The 17,341-nt window shown below is 47.9% G+C and overlaps 1 protein-coding gene across 4 annotated transcripts in view; it reads left to right on the forward strand.

The window, feature by feature from the left end:
* Positions 1 to 17,341, forward strand: part of Nlgn4x (neuroligin 4 X-linked) — a 189,421-nt gene that overhangs the window by 103,147 nt on the left and 68,933 nt on the right. For 3 of the 4 annotated variants that reach the window (XM_058579030.1, XM_058579032.1, XM_058579031.1), the window contains exon 5: positions 15,588 to 15,647. The exons of the other annotated variant lie outside the window; for it this stretch is intronic. In XM_058579030.1, coding sequence (XP_058435013.1) covers positions 15,588 to 15,647 — 60 coding nt within the window. The remainder of the gene's footprint in view (positions 1 to 15,587; positions 15,648 to 17,341) is intronic. 4 annotated transcript variants of the gene reach the window in all.

Below are 17,341 nucleotides of genomic sequence, written 5' to 3' on the forward strand. Positions count from 1 at the left end.
ATGATTTATAATGAGGTGAAAGTGGGCTGCAGGTTAGACTTGAGAAGGACCAAGAGGCTGAGGATTGAGATCGAGGTCTTCAGTTGGGTTGCCCAGTGGCTGGCCCTGGGTTCTGTCATCGTCACACAGGGTGACGAAAGGGACAGGGGCGTTCAATGTCTTGCTCTCAGCTCAGACGTTGGGTGAGGTTTGAGGCATCACCAACATGGTATACAGGTAGCTGTGAGGGTAGGTAGGTAGGCACAAGAGCCATCCCCAAGGTGAACTCAAGGTGACGTAGCATGAAGTGAATGGGACAGGGCGTAACAGATACCAAGAGGAGTTTCACTGGTGGCATACACAGATGTGATATATGTGCCCAGTGGAATATTACTCGGCCATAAAGAAGAAGTGAAAGGTTCATCTAACATGGACATAACGCGATGTCCCCCACACGGATGACCTGGAACATGCCAATAATCCACAAGTCCACGCAAGCCACCTTCTGGCTACAGTCACTATATTTCAATTGTCACAGAAACATGAAGACTTTGGTGCCACAGGGTTTCTTGCTATTGAAGGAACAGATTTCTCATGAGCTGAGACTCCCCAACTGGGCTTCTTGTGGATGTGTCTTGACTTTTTTCTGTCCAAGAGACCGTCTTCTGCAAGGATTTGTGGAATATGTCCACGGAATGGGAAAAACAATATTCAGTGACATATATTTTATTGATAATTGGGAAATGGCTGAACTTTCTCTGTGAAGTCTTTAGCCTTTTAATTTTGTAACTTTTTTTTTTTTACTAGTTTTTGTTATAAGGTCTGTACATCTATATTTTTGAGGGTGATATTGCTTTTACTATTTTAATTTGATAATCTAGAAATATTTCAGACCCAGGTCATTTTACATGAGCAGCTATTAACAATGAGTACCACCTGCCCACGGTGGCACATGCCTGTAATCCCATTGGCTTGGGAGGCTGAGGCAGGAGGATTGTGAGTTCAAAGCCAGCCTCAGCCCAAGTGAGGCCCTGAGCAGCTCAGGGAGACCCTGTCTCTAAATAAAATGCAAAATAGGGCTGAGGAGGGGGCTCCGTGGATTAATCCACCAATTAGGATAAGGTTCTCACAACCCAATCATTTCACCTCTGCAAATTCTTGCATTATTTCTTGCAAGAAATCTTGGGGACGCCTCATTCCTAACCCATAACAAAGTCATAGTCCAGTTTGCACAAGTCTCGGGGGTCTTGTATGTTTAGGAAGTTAGTGCTCAGAAAGAAGGGATAGGTCATCTTCCTTCCCACGTAATGTTCCACATGTAGGTAGCTTGTCCCATGAACCTGGATTGTACCACGGAACCTAGATTCTTGAAATTAAAGCTGCAAATAAAACATAAAAATACGGATACTGCTTTCTTGTCTCCATACTTAAAATGATGCTACAGCTAACTGCTTGGCTAAGAAAAGACATCTATCATTTATTCAGTTTCTACCCAAGAGAAGCCAAATCAAGGCAGTGTGGTAACCAGCTGGGGGTTCAGGAAATATTCATTGTTTTTAAATACCTTGGCTGGAAAAATACGGATCGAATTATATAGAAAAAACATACTTGTTTGATGACCAAATTAGGAAAATATGGCACTAAACTATTTTCTTCAGGCAGGAAATAACAAATATGACTCTTTTTTCTCAGTAAATAATCCGGTTAAGATTCTCATCACTTTTGGTTTAGATTTTATTTCAGTGTCTTTCTCCAAGGTCACGATGCCCTCTCCACACCTCCATTAGGTGTTGCAGAATCTGATTAATTGCTTCCCAACTGAAAAGAATTGCTGAATATATATGTATTGGGCCCCCGGTGGTGGCTCTGGCCAGTTACCCCTGGGGCTCAGGAGGCTGAGGCAAGAGGCTGTCAAGTCGGAGGCCAGCCTCAGCAACCCCGGGAGGTTCTACACAAGTTAGGGAGACCCTGTCTCAAATTAAAAAAAAAAAAAAATAATGAAAATCAAAAAGGAGAGAGAGAGAGAGAGAGAGAGAGAATAAAATAAAATAAAATTAAATTAAATAAAACCCACTGTGTGAAGTAGGTATGTGGGTAGATGGGAAAGCCCTCGCGGTTGGTAGGCACTGAGCTCGGTGCTCCCCGTCTGCATGGGACACGGAAGACAAGTGGCAATTTCACGATGAGACAGTGTGTAATTAGCTGCCGGCTGGGGTGGCCCTGGCAATTAGGGGAGAAGCCAACACAGATGTTGGAAGGTGCTGATTGTGGGTCACAGTCAATGGCTGTAAATTGGGAGAGAAAAGGGAGCCAGGAGGGCGGGGGGCACGTGGCGGTCCCCTGCGCATCTCCCAGTGCTTCCCAGGGTGCACCGTGACGTGGCTGAGGCTGGCCTCCCATTTCGATCCTCCTGCCTCAGCCTCCCGAGTCTGGGATTGCTGTGTGGACCTTTCTGTGTCCATCACCGTGAATCCTCGGTGAGGTCTCTCCGGCGCCTGGAGCCTTTTATTCTATGTGACCAGACTCTGCCATCGGCTCCGAACGTCACTGTATTTTGATGGCAAATTGCACGGCTCCGTGTCTCTTGTTGTCTATTTCAAAATCACTCTCACTTAGTGACTTTAATGACACACCAGGCACCGTGGCCCCCGGTGCCGTCCCCGATCCTTGGTTTCTAAAATAACTGCTGATTTTCTCAGGATCTCCCCAAAACCATGATGCGCCCCCCTCTGACATTCAAAAAAGTGTCATTTTTTTGGTGACCCTGCAAAAATGCATTTGGGGATCTTCGTGGGGGGATTGGAACAAAATGACTGTTTTGTTTCCTCGGCACAGAAACCGAGTGGCTCTTTGGTTTCCTGTCCGGGTCTCCGTCTTGCACAGAGCTGGTCCCTGCAAGGTTCCCAGGAAGCTCTTTGTACTCAGTTCCTTAGAGTCTGCACCCACTTCTCCTCTGCGCTGCTCCGCGATGGCCTTAAGTGAGCAAATACTAACTTAAAAAGGTTTCCGCTGAGCCGGGAAAGCGGTCCCTGATGGAGTTTCCAAACTTTCTTCACTTCCCATGATCCGTTTTGCAAACACCTCACGCTCCGATCCTTTGGATGCCCCTCAGCGGGGTATAGAGTGGTCAGCTGCATGGAGTCCCTTTCCCCTCCTGGTCTCTGGGCTGAATGGAGCTGTTAGTTCCTCCTCTTATCCCACCAGAGGGAGAGCACTTTCTGCAAATGCATCCCCTGCATGAGAAAAAGATCAAACTTGTGGATGCATTTCAGGTTGGGACCATTGGAAATCGGAAGGGTCATTGAACCAACCCACAAGGACCCAGGTAACCCTAAAACCTTGATTTCAACTATCAAACTTGAAAATCTGAACTTTCCTCACCAAAAAATTTAAAATAATAATAATAATTAAAAGATATTAGACCTTTTTTTTCCTACTGAACATGTTCAATGTGGGAATGACGTGATTTGTGACATGGAAATATCCGCCACCCTTCCTCCGTTTCCCATGAAATTTTAACGGTGACGGCTGAGTCCACCCGCCTCGTATTGTGACACGTCGAGGGAGGGTCTTTGTGCCGCGTCTGCGTCCACACCACAGGGTGACGGTGGAGGGGAGATAGATTTTACCTTCCTACCGATCAGGAAGTGAAGCCGTCTTGTGTGTTTCTCGCTCCATCTCCGTGGTTTAGGTGGCAGGCATCCCCCAAAAGGTCATGTGTGAAGTGATGCAGGAAGTCAGAGTTGAAGTGGTCACATGATGACAGTCTTAACACAGTAAGTGGATTAATCCACTTGAATGGACTCACTGGGTGGTGACTGCAGCAGGTGGGGTGTGGCTGGAGGAGGGGTCCCTGGGCTGTGCCTTTGGGGTCTCTCTCCTGTCCCTGGTGAGCAGAGCTCTCTCTGCTCCCTGGTGCCCTGTCCTGAGCTGCTCTCCTCCTCCAGGCCCTGCCACCATTTTGTTCTGACTCTACTGAGCAGACGTTGGTTCCATTGTGCCCACCCATCAATCATTCTGTGTCCGGTTCTTCCTGGCTTCTGCTACTGCACTCTCTGATTGGATGAGATCAAACCTTTCCTGTCCCACGTATGACTGACATCATTCTGAATTTTTGTCTTTTGAGACTGATCTAGTTCACTTAGCATGTCTTCTGGGTTAAGTCCACTTTGGCTCAAGTTAGAATGATATCCCTTTTCTTATCTGTATAGTATTCCATTTTGTACACTGATACCAGTTTCTTCACCTGTGCACCCATATACGTGGGCACCTGGCGGATTCCATTTCTTGTCTATTATGAGTATCATTGCAAACAACTCGGGAGTTTGAGAACGCAGGCATCACTTCAATGCAGCGATTTTCCTTGGTTGTATACCCAATAGTGAGATTCTTGGAATGGGTGCTAGTTTTAGTTTCAAATTCCATAAACATTCTGTGTTTTTTTTTTTTATATCCTGTGTGCAAATTTCTTCCTTTTAAAAATTTTTTTTTTAGATCTCTGTGGCTCATGTTCATCTTCTGGCCTCATTTCTCCATCATTTTGTAGGAAGAATTTATGCAATTATAATTATAATCATTTAATGACCTTTTGAGTGAGTCCCATAGCAGTCGATTTCCAGCACCTGTGACCCCGTCATCAGCCTCCCACATGGTCCAATGCAGTGGATATTTCTTTTTTAATTAATTTGTTTTATTAATATTTTAATTTGCTCTCATTAGTCACAGTGGACATTTTTGAATCGACCACTGCCCACAGGACACTGTACTCAGCTGGACCCATCTATTGACCAACAGAGCTGACCTAGTGAGGTGCCGCAGTCTGTCTGGGCACAATTCAGGAGCCACTTGTCAAGCAGAAACGAACTTTATTTTTAGAACCACACACACCACACCACACAGCTCTTCAGGAAGTCCCTCAGAGCCCAACTGCCACCACCAGCTTCCCACAAGCCTCTCAACCTCCCCCACTCCTCCTGCTCTTGAGGCTGATTGGCTGGGTCATGTGGGCGGAGCCAAAAGAGTCCCCCAATGAGCAGCTCCCTGGTCTGAAAGGGCAGGGAAACAGCCCAATGAGCATCACCGCAGAGGAGCCAATCAGCTGGCAGCTGGAAGTTTGCTGGGGCCACTGTGAGCCAATCAGCTGGAAGTTTGCTGGGGCCACTGTGAGCCAATCAGCTGGATGTTTGCTGGGGCCACTCTGAGCCAATCAGCTGGATGTTTGCTGGGGCCACTGTGAGCCAATCAGCTGGAAGTTTGCTGGGGCTGCTTCGGCTGTGGCTCTCAACACTGAGGTGGTCCAGGGCTCCTTCCTCTTGGCTGGGTTGGGATTTCCAAGATGGCGGCAGGTGACCCAGAGCTCCATGGATTTTCCATGCTCCAGAGAGGAGACACTGCTGCTCAAGAGGTGCTCAGTGCGAGGCCCCCATTCTTCCATCTGGCCTTCGAGGAGTGACCACTGGGAAACTGACGTCCTTCGTCCCGTCTGTGCTGTGGGAAAAGTCCCCTGGTTTGCTGCAGAATGGATTCCCAGGCTCCATCTTGGACGGATGCACCTTCCAAAATCAGTTCCTCTTTGATGCCTCCTTGGAACACGTACCTGTGTCCGCTTTCTGTGGACGCCTCCAGAATCCCCGAGAAGGACAACTTGGAGGAGGAGGGACTGGAACTCATGTTCCCTGTGGGCTGACCCCCCAGGATTGACTAAGTCCATGAAGAAACATGACGGACGGTCATGTTGGAAGCTCATGTTGGTGTGGATCAGAGCGAGAAGGAGCCACCGGATGAAGAGGAGGCACATCAGGACAGACCCCCAGGGTCCTGTTTCCTCCGTCCACGTCCCACCTCCCATCCCTCCGTCCACCTAGCAACGGTCTAATCCATAATTAATTAAGTCACAGAGGCTGGCCTCCAACTTGCGATCCTCCTGCCTCAGCCTCCCAAGCTGCTAGAATCACAGTCGTGCGTTAATTTAATCTGTAAATTAATCTAGCGATGGGGTCGGAGCTCATGGGCTCCCGTCTTTCCCGGTCAGTCCCCACTCTGGTCCCTGCAGCTCTGAGGACCTGCATTCAACACAGGGGCTTTCAGGGCATGGTTAGGATCCGGTCCACCACAGTGTCTTCCCTCCTGAAATTCCAGACTGTGCTCTTGGAAGAACAGGGACATTTTTCTTCGTTGCTTGTTCTAGGATCGCGTGTGGCCAAGACGACCACGGTCACCCTTGCAATCCCTCCAGGGGGAACCCAGATTTTAAAACGTCTTATTAACTTCATTTTCCTGCAGCATCTGATGTCACACCGCGGCGACGTGGACGGTCAGCGTCCCCTCGGGATGCAGGCCCTGGTGGAAATGCTTCTTCCTCTGTGACTAATTACCCGGGTCCTGGCCCCTGAGGACACTGGCCATGACTGTGACCTTACTGAACTGTCCCTGTCTTCCTCCCGATCTCTGTCCCTTACCCCCAAAGGGCTTGGACAAGAGGCGGTCAGCTTCAGGACACTGGGCACAGCCCCTCCCTGACCCTCTCCGTCCGCCTGGTCCCCAGCCGTAACCATGTCACCTGCCCATGCAGAGGACCATGGACCCAGCACATCCCCCCGTGGCCGGGGCAGGTCCTAGAAGCCCGTGCAGACCGCTGGACACCTCGTAGCTCGCCGGGGTCACTGGCCTGACTTCCAGCGCTGCTGCCGGGCATCCCTGAGCCCGGGGGCTCATGACCTGGAACTGGGGGGACCCACAGCTGACCTCACTGTCCCCCCACAACTCAGGTGACAGGGATCCCTGGCTCAGGGTTGAGATGGGCTGTCAGAGAGTCATTTATTTATGGCACCCAGGATTGAACCCAAGGGCCCGTGACCACAGAGCTCCGTCCCCAGCTGACTTTATTTTTTATTTAGAGTCAGGGTCTCACTGAGCTGCTTAGAGCCTTGCTAATAAGTAGTTGAGGGTGGCCTCCAACTTGCAATCCTCCTGTCTCAGCCTCCCAAGCTGCTAGAACGACAGGCGTACACCAGTGCACCCAGGTGATGTTTATTTTTTTAAGTGGAATCATACATATTTAGGAAGTACATTCGTGGTTTGAATATTCTCATGCCTTGTGTCCTGTTCAACTTGGGGTAAACTGCACAATTCCTCATGAACCAGAACAAATGGAATCAATATGTCGAAGAGACGCCTGTCCTCCGACGTCACCGAAGCACCGTTCACAAGAGCCGAGCTAGAGAAGCAGCGTCAGCGTCCATCAGCAGATGAAGGGGTGCAGAAAATGTGATGCACAAAGACACCATGGCATACTATGCAGCCCTCAAAAAGGATGGAACCTGCCATTCGCAACTCTAGGGACAGAGCTGCAGGTCACTAGGGTACGTGAAAGTGAAGTCATCATGGCATATTACAGGAGACCATGGGCTACATGGGGCAAAAACTGGGTCTCCGTCTTCAGTATCCTTAAACCTAACACCTGAGAGAACAGATGGTGGGAAGTCCACCTGGTCTCCTTCTAAAATCACCATGTGACTCTGCTCAGGTTCAGTGACCACTTCCCCTGAGTGGGTCCCAATGCCCAACTGTCCATTCAGCCATCTGTGGCGTCATCCATGGGTGAGGTCAGCGCCCTGTGATCCAACCACTGCCTCACTGTGAGCCTCGCTGTGGGGGACCTGCCCTCAGTGACCACTCCGTATGCAGTTGGGGATCCCCGGCTTTCTGGACCAGCTGAGGATCGGCTTTGCACCTGGTGGTTTTTAGGAAGTATCTTTATGTCCTGTGGTCACATATGCACTCAGGGTCCTAATGTCCCATTCATTCTACTGTCTTCTCTACCCCATACCCCTCCCTCCTTCAGTCCCCTCTGCCTAATCCAAAGCACCTCTGTTCTTCCCCCTTATTGTGCATTACCATCCACATGTGAGGAAAAAAAAATGTTTGGCCTTTGTTCTTGGGGATCTTCTTATTTTGCTTACCCTGATAGTCCCCAGCTCCATCCATTTATCAGCCAATGCCATCATTTCATTCTTCTTTATGGCTGAGTAATATTCCATTGTGTAGACATACCACAGTCTCTTTATCCATTCATCCGTTGAAGGGCACCTAGGTTGGTTCCACCGTTCAGCTGTTGTGAATTGAGCTGCTATAAACATGGATGGGGCTGTGTCCCTGTAGTATGGGCTGGTTTTAAGTCCCTTTGGGTATAGACCAAGGAGTGGGACAGCTGGGTCACATGGTGGGTCCACTCCCAGTTTTCTGAGGAATCTCCATCCTGCTCTCCAGAGTGGTTGCCCCAATTTGCAGTCCCAGCAGCAACGTAGGAGGGAGCCTTGTCCCAACATTGTCACCCACTTATTCTCTCTTGTGTTTCTGACGATTGCCTTTCTGTCTGGAGTGACAACTCTTTTTTAGAAAATATCGTCATCAATTTTAACGCGCTGCCCTACTGTGTTTCTCGTTCACAAATATCTTAATGCAAATGAGGTCCGTGGTCCATCCATAAAAGGTCGTAATAAGTCACTTAAATGGCCGTGTTTCGGGGTCTCACCTTCTGCTCTCCGCATCCTCCTTCCCACCCGAGGACTCTCTGACACCGACTTTTCTCCTCACCTGGGGGAGTTTCCTCGGGTGCAGGTTGTGAGAAAAGGTTGTCTCTTGACACCATCCTCCCAATGACAGAGCGACAGGCTTTGTCCCCGTGCCATAAATAAACCTAATCGCATTTATAACATGATTCTCTACATCACCCTGACGTTTTCATAAATAATGTGGCATGAAAAGTCACAAATACATTTGCAACATCGTCTACCAGTAAAATAATCTGTGTGTGACGTGCACAATGCACATAGTGTGTGCTTTATGTATATAATACGTGCAATAAGTGTTGGATTGCAGTTTACACATTTGCTCCGACCATTTATCAAAATCATCTGCGTCTCTTTGCATTTCCGCCTGCAGATTTCTGCATCGCTTAGCATTGGGGGTGCCCCACAGACACCCAGTAGGTGCTGTTCCTGTTGGGCAGAGCCCCCAGTGGACACTGACCCATGTTGGAGTCACAGTGACACTAGGGGACCACTGTGTCACATGCAGTCTGTTAGCAAATGACATGCCCTCGGGCTCTACGTGGCTGGGACATTTGCACAAGTGTGTTACGCAGCTGTGAGCCATGTCCCCAAGTTGCTCAGCACCTCGCTAAGCTAATGAGGCTGGCCTCTAATATGCAATCCTCCTGCCTCAGCCTCCCAAGCTACTGAGATGACACCCACCAAGGGTGAGACCTTTTTCTTTCAGGATCATTTCTTTGAGTTGGACTTAACCAAGTCAACTCTCCCTTTTCCTGAGAGGGTCCCAGAGGCAGGATCTTGTAGTACAGTTTGAAATCCATTTGGGACATCGACCCACACACTGGCCGTGAGATCGAGGCTGGGATTTGGGGTGAAGACTGGGCATGTGGATCCCGTGTGGCTTTTTAACTCACTCTTTTTTTGTGCTGGTAAATATTTTGTGCTGAATTTAGTTATTTGCATTTTTGTAACTGAAAATAATCATAATAATAGTGATGATAATAATAATTAGTAATAATAATCAAAATCTGTGACCCGGAGGGATTTTTGCACATAATTATAGCAGGAATGCAGTCATTAGGTAGCTAATACTTTTTCTGGTGATCTCCAATTATTATGATTTTTAAATTTTTTTTTTTTTTTATTTGAATGGCTTTCATTTAGCAGAACTCCGTAAACACCCCACGAGGCATTAAGCCTGCATTTCGGTGAAGCGCCCGTACTTACGGATTTACGATAGAGTGGAAGGGTTGGCTTGGAATTATCAAGTGCATGAGATCAAATAGTTGCATTAGAGAAAACCCTTTCCTCTAATCCTATTACTCCACAAAGGAATTCAATCCTCATGGAAATACAGAAGAATGTTACAGTTGGGGCACATTAGATTGGGATCCCAGCCCCTGGGGAGGCTGAGGCAGGAGGACTGCAAGTTGAAGGGCAACCTCAGCAACTGAGCAGGATCCTGTCTCACAAAAGTGGCTTCTGAGATCAACCCTTTCAGCTTCCCCATGTAAGTGGGAACATGTGGTCATTATTTCTCTGTCCCTCGCATATTCCACGTCACACAATGTCCTTATGTGCACCCAAACTCTGTCAGATAAAGCATTTTTTTCTGGCCGCCTAATATTCCATTCTAGCAATGTGCCACCTTTTCTTTGTCTGGTCATTGTGGCAAATGCGGGGGCACCATCTTGTTGGAAGGGTCATCTGTACCAGGGAAATAATATGAGGGTGGCTTCGTTTCACCTGGATGCCGCAGTCTGGCTGGGCACAATTCAGGAGCCACTTGTCAAGCAGAAACGAACTTTATTTTTAGAAACACACACACACACACACACACACACACACACACACACACACACACACACACACACACACACGGCACCACACAGCTCCTCAGGAAAACCCTCAGAGCCCAACTGCCACCACTGGCTTCCCACAAGCCTCTCCACCTCCCACTCCTCCTGCTCTTGAGGCCGATTGGCTGGGTCACGTGGGCGGAGCCAAAAGAGTCCCCCAATGAGCAGCTCCGTGGTCTGAAAGGGCGGGGAAACAGACCAATGAGCATCACTGCAGAGGAGCCAATCAGCTGGCAGCTGGAAGTTTGCTGGGGCCCCTTCGGCTGTGGCTCTCAACACCTGGGTCCACAAATCTCTCTGTTTTCTCATTTCCAAGAAGCTGGTCTCTTCCATCCCAATCTGGGACACTACTTCTCGCCTTCTTCGCTACAGTCTATCTTTCCTCTGGATACATAAGTGTCCCCTGTGCTCATTTGTTAGTGGTGGCATTTTTTCCTCCTCCAGCAAAGTCCCCAAGACCCGGACGGTGGCCTGATGGATCTGTGTGTTTTACCAACGTCTTTCCTGCAGCAAAACCGAATCTTTCACTTCCCAGACTCAAGGACACCCTCGCACCTAAGTCCCCCTCCCTGTATTGGACAGCAGGATGACAGCCGCTCATGAGGGACTTAATCCTCGAGTCCTGACTTCACCTTCCACCACCCTGATGACTTGTCCTGTGCACCAAGTTACTTACGGTCTTTGTGCCATTGTCCTGTCCTTGCTAAGTGTGGCCAGAAATACCTGCTGGGGTTTTCACGGTGGTCACAGAGCCTTCGTGGCCGTGCCCACCGTGAATTCAGCAAGTGGCTTGAGACGGTGACTCTGAAATAGCAACGGAAGAAGAAAGCCCCCTGGAAGGAGAGAGGGAGGCTGAGGCTGGAGGATCGAAGGTGGAGGCCAGCCTCCACCAAAGTGAGGCCCTGAGCAACTCAGTGAGACCCTGTCTCTAAATAAAATGCAAAATAGGGCTGGGGAGGGGGCTCAGGGGTCAAGCGCCTCTCAGTTCAATTCCTCGTACCCTAAGACCCCCCCTAAATTGTCCTCAGATACAACCGGAAACATTCTGAGGATCAACGTCAGGCATTTTGGGGTTGAAACTCAACAGTAGGAGATGCATATATGCACAACCGTTCCCTGGGGGCAGGAGTGAAGGAATAAACAGACGCCTTCACCCCAAGGATCTTGATTTACAGAATCCCCGATTCACCTCTCAGTTTCTTTTTATTGGATCTGCACATGTCACAGGTGAGAAGTCCCCCGTGGGTCTCCGGGAGCTAAAGTAAAACCCCGTGTCCCCGTGCAACCACACACATCACCAGGAAAACCTCAATGACAGAGTGGATGATCCACAAAGTCCTTTGGGGGACCCTGACACCCTAAGGGACGTCATGGGAAAAACTCTGAGGATTCCTACGTGGACTTGAGTCGATCGAGTCGTTGCACCGTTGGCTCATTCATTGCAACACAGTTACCCACACGATGTTCAGGTTGAAGACTGACCAACCTGAGAGGGACACACGGCCGTTCTCCGTTCTGCAAATTTGAATTTTCCTGCCGATTCGAACCTCTCCTGGAATCAAACTCTGTTCCAGAGCAGTGACAAAGGCACACGTCCTCTGTTTCCTTCTGTCTCCCCCAGAGGACTTGGAGGTCCTCAGGCTGAATATCCGTGACGGTGGCCTGGAAGAGACCTTTAATGGAGAGCTCACGTGGGACTTCACTTGGAAATCAAAATGCACGGAAAAGGTGGCCGTCTCCGTTAGATGGACTCGGACGGAGTCCACCCAATGAATGACCACGGCCGGGTTAATGCTAACGAGATGGCAAGAGGTGACATCGGCGTCTCCCTGACTGACATCTCTGTCCGCCAGGTGGGATGATTGACGGGTAGAGGGCGAACATCTTCTGGGGGCCCAGTGCACCGTGGTGGACGTCCATGTCGCCTGCCACCAGGAGGCTCAGAAACTCCTGCAGGAACATAGTGGGGACCCCGAGGGACGGGCCATCATCTACGCAGATTTTGCAAAGGCTCCTCAAAGGTCTTCCAGGGTACGGAGCCTCCTTCAGGAAGGAGTGGATCCAGGCATGTGCTGATGTCAGAGATGCACCCAGGAGACGCTGAGGCTCCAATCCCAATGATTTGACCACTAAGAAGGAGGAGGAGGAGGAGGAGGAGGAGGAAGCAGCCAGCCATACGGAGGCACAACTGTCATCCCAGCAACTTAGGAGGCTGAGGCAGGAGGACTGGAAGTTGGAGGCCAGCCTCAGCAACTTAGCAAGACCTCAACATAATAAGACCCTGGCAGAAAGACAAAGGGCTGGGGACGTGGCTCGGTGGGTAAGCACCCCTGGGTTCAATCCCTGGTACCAGACACTAAAGAAATGAACAAATAAATGAGATACTATTAACCACCTGGATGCAGCCCGGTCACTGTTTAAGCAATTATTTGACGGAAGTGGCGTCCACTCTCCTCCTACTGATACCTACAGACACGTCCGCAGAGGTCCACGGATGCTCCTAGAAACCGTCTTGATAAACCCACAAGCACCGGGTCAGCCCCAGGAAGAGGTGACCACGTCCACTCAGACGGTGGGTCTTCAGGTGGACGGTGGGTCTGCAGGTGGACGGTGGGCCTCTGTATGCCCTTCCAGGAAAGCGATGGGGATACTCGAACGCAGGACATTCTGCTGAGGGTCACTCGGCTGCTTCCAAACAGCACCTGGAGAGAAGAAGAGTCGGGGGTCTGAGTGGGTAGCGTCTTCCCTGGGGGCGACCTGCGCAGTGGAAACTCCTGAGGGCACAGGGAACCCTGGGCTGGGGGTCGCTCTGCACATTAGCACCCCCCAGACGGCATTCGCTGATGTTGGACTTGGCCATGTCAAGAGCAGGACCAGGGACAGCGCTCTGATACTCGGGGCCGCTCAGAGTCCTTCTGGGAGGGATGGGGGACTGGTGAGGCCAGTGGCCTCTGTCTCTAAGTGTTGATTTTTGGGGGGACGTGGGCAGTATGGGGGATTGAACTCAGGGGCCCTCGACCCCCTGAGCCCCGTCCCCAGCCCTATTTTGCATTTTATTTAGAGACAGGGTCTCCCTGAGCTGCTTAGGGCCTCGCTTTGGCTGAGGCTGGCTTTGAACTCGTGATCCTCCTGCCTCAGCCTCCCAAACCGCTGGGATGACAGGTTGGATTTGTAAATGCTCTTAAGTTTTGGGACACGTAATCATGCCAGAGTGAGCTGAGCTATTGCTCGTGTGTAATCGATATGGTAATATCATGATGCTTTTTAAAGTTTTTTTAAAAATTTGTTCTTTTTGGTTATACTATTCCCTTCCCCCCTCCCTTCCCTTCATTCCCCTTGGTCTAATGCAGTGAACTCATGTGCCTTATTCTATGTCACCGTCTGCATCTCAGACAGGACATCCAGACTCTGGTGTTAGGGGATTTGATTATTTCACTTAAGTTGGTTTTCTCCAGCTGCATCCATTTACCACCAAATGCCATCATTTCATTCTTTTTCATGGCTGGGTAATATTCCACTGTGTATATAAACCACTTTTTCTTTATCCATTCATGTGCTGAAGGGCATCTAAGTTGCTTTCATCACTGAGCTACTATGAACTGAGCTGCTATAAACATTGGATTTTTTTTTAAAGAATTTGGAACTGAATGTCTTGAAGGGGGACGTTTTGCCCACTTGTTCCCTGTTCCTGGGTGCATATTAACTTCTAGGAGGTTAAACTGCGGGGTGCAGGGTTTGGAAGGTATCACAAGGACCTTGCTGTTGTAGCTCTGTGGTCCATGTTCTCCTGTTGATGCAACTTAACGTCGTCTCTCCCAAAGTCCTCCACAAACACCAGGGATCCACTAACCAGCCACCCGTACCCACCCCGGGAGGGTCCTTCAAGGGTGTTTGAGTCGCACACAGTCACAATTCTGACACCTTATTTTTACCCAGGAAGACAGCGATATCACAGGTAGCTTCTGCAGACATGCTCAAGGTCTTGTGAGCTCTGCAGAAATGCAGCAAGTGGCTCACAACTTCCCTGTGAGTGAGTGACTTATGGCCCACACCCCTAAATCCCCTCTCCCTGGAGAAAACGCAAAGTCTGCAGGGTTGATGGACAGCCTTCACCCAGCTGGCACCCGGCTGTCCACTCTCAGGCTCCATCTGCTTCTAGAAAACCCAGCAGGACTCAACAGACGCTCCATGTTTTAGCCTCACCTACCCAAGGCACATAAAATCCAACATGGCACACGGGGGCAAAGGTCACTGGAGACATTCTGGGTGTGGGTGATCTGGCCTCACCTCGCAGTGCCCAGGTGGACCGTCCTTTGCGGCTGAGATCTTGCTTATCGGGAACAAGGTAGGTGATGGCAGATTCTCCAACAAATTCCAGTTGCGAGACCTTCCAAGTGACATTTGGTGACCATTTCCAACACGGGGCCATCGATTCTCATTTTAATACGTGCATATTGCAAGGGACCTCTGTCAGCAGTGGGAAACCAGTCCATAGGGATGAAATCAACCTTTTTGGCCCCCAATTTTGGTGTCCCCAGCTCTCTCACGCAGGCAGTGTGCAAATCTGTGATCTCTGAGTGAAAACCCTATTTTTCTTGTTTAAGTGCATTTCTTCTTAAATGGTGAAATTTCCTTAATCCAACGTCCTCAGTGACCTTGATCAGGCTCTTGACCTCGAAACCAGTTAAAATTTCAAAAAGCCACTGAGTCCGTTGTATGCGTTGCTTTTAAGAATGTGGGAAATCTCTTAAAAATTAAATTAAATGATTTAATTTTCTCTTTCTCTTTTTTTTTTTTTTTCAAAAATTTTTTTTTGGAACAACTCACCTTAGATTTTTTTCTTCTTTCTTTCCTTTTTAATTTTTTCTCTTTTTTTTTTATTTTTGCAGTAGTCTCATGTTAACCCCCCAAACTGCATCTTCACAGGATTCTTAACATTTTTTTTTTTTTTTTACAAATAACGTTTTAAATTGGTTCTTGTGGACATCTTTCTGTTTCTCTGCATTTGCCCGTATCCCATTTTTTCTTTTTTTTTTTTTTTGAAATCCAAATGTAACAGATTTCAACTTTTTTGTGTTACATTTTTTTTTTTTTTCCTTTTACTGGGTAGAATCTCTCTCTGAATTTTTGGCAAATCTACTGTTTTTGAATTCTCTTTTTTTTCCCCTCCTTTATTTACTTCTACAATATGACCCAGGAGCCAACACAAAGAAAATCGCAGACGATATCACCAGTAATGATCGTGGTGACGATGAAGGTATTTTTTTAAATTTTTTTTTCCAAAGCTCAACTCCCATGCATGGTTTTATATTTGATTCTCTCTCTCTCTCTCTCTCTCTCTGTGCACTTTTTCCCCCATTTCAACCTGTTTTTCTTCCCCTTATTTGAAACGGGAACACGTGAGTGTGCCTCTTTCTTTATTTTCTTCTTGCAAAATAAAAAAAAAAAAATCAAGAATAAAATAGTCATCATTTTTAAATCCCAGTCACCACGTAGAGGACCGGAAATGGCTGGAAGATCTGCAGACCTTCTTTCTAGACATGAGATGGAATAAAACACGTTTTGCAAAGAAATCCACCTTTTTTTTTCTTTTTTTCTTTAATTTTTTTTTTCCTATTTGGTCCCAAGAAGAGAAAGTAGAATTTTAAGTGATACATGTGCACGATCCACTTTCCGTCCTTCTAAATGTGATTTTTTTTTTTTCCGGGAAGATTTTATTTTGAAACGTGGGTGTTCTGATCTTTTCCACCCACTGCAAAATGTCCCAACAGTTTCATGGAAGATCTGTTGGATTTGGTGGTGGGAGGGGAGGAAAATTCAAATTTTCCTTTATTTCACCTTGATTTTTTTTTTTTTTTTTGTATCTGGGATTGACCCCAGGGGCACTCGACCCCTGAGCCCCATCCCCAGCCCTATTTTGCATTTTATTTGGAGACAGGGTCTCCCTGAGTTGCTTACGGCCTCGCTTTGGCTGAGGCTGGCTTTGAACTCATGATCCTCCTGCCTCTGCCTCCCCAGCTCCTGGGATTCCAGGTGTGCAAAACCTCCCAACAGACTGCCCATCTCTAACGGGAGCCATCTTGCAGAATAACGGGAGGTCATCCGCCTAATTCCTTTCTGATGATTTCAAAGGATGAAACTTTGTCAAACACAGAAGCAAAAATGTGTGTTTTTTAAATTTATTTATCCATTCATTCATTTATTTGTACTGGGGATTGAATACTCAGGGATGCTCAACCACTGAGCCACACCCTGAGCCCTTTTTATTTTTAAAACTTTGAGACAGGGTCTCCGTATAGGGTCAAGGCCTTATGACTGAGGCTGGCCTTCAACTTTCCAACCTCCAGCCTCAGCCTCCGTACTTGCTAAAATTATAATTGTGCCCCATTCGGCCCGGCAATAGGTTTTATTTTGACAGCGAACCAATGTCTCTGATTTTTGCATATTGATCTACATCTCCCTCCGTATCAATAGTTATGATCCATACCTACATTTTTATGCCAATATTTATAATCGAGTCCAGTCTCCGTAAACGTGAAATCTACCCCAACGGCTAATTAACGCTAAAATGGATTCTGGAATCAAAACTCTCCAGAAGGCCCTCTCGGAAGATGGTCCCCGGATTTTCACCTCCATGGCAAGATACCATTTTTACCTCCTTAAATAAAAAAAAATTAAAATAAAATAATAATAACCTTAAAATAATAAATAGCAAGAAAAACTTACGAGTTCCAACTCCCCAGGGCCACTCACATTCTGTCCCAAAACACCGAGCAGTGGCCACATCTCATCTCGAGTCGGACTTTCCATATTTTTGTCCCTTAGATACGGTGACATATCACTGCCATCCATTAAAAATATATATATTTATCTTTTTTAAGATTTTTTCCTGGGTTCTGTTCTGCTGATAACTCTGAACTCTTTATTTGTGTTGGATCAGTATCTGTCCTG

Source organism: Marmota monax, unplaced genomic scaffold (assembly GCF_021218885.2).
Source record: "Marmota monax isolate L192 unplaced genomic scaffold, Marmota_monax_Labrador192_F-V1.1 WCK01_AAM20220418_F8-fsc00168, whole genome shotgun sequence".
Lineage (NCBI taxonomy): Eukaryota > Metazoa > Chordata > Mammalia > Rodentia > Sciuridae > Marmota > Marmota monax.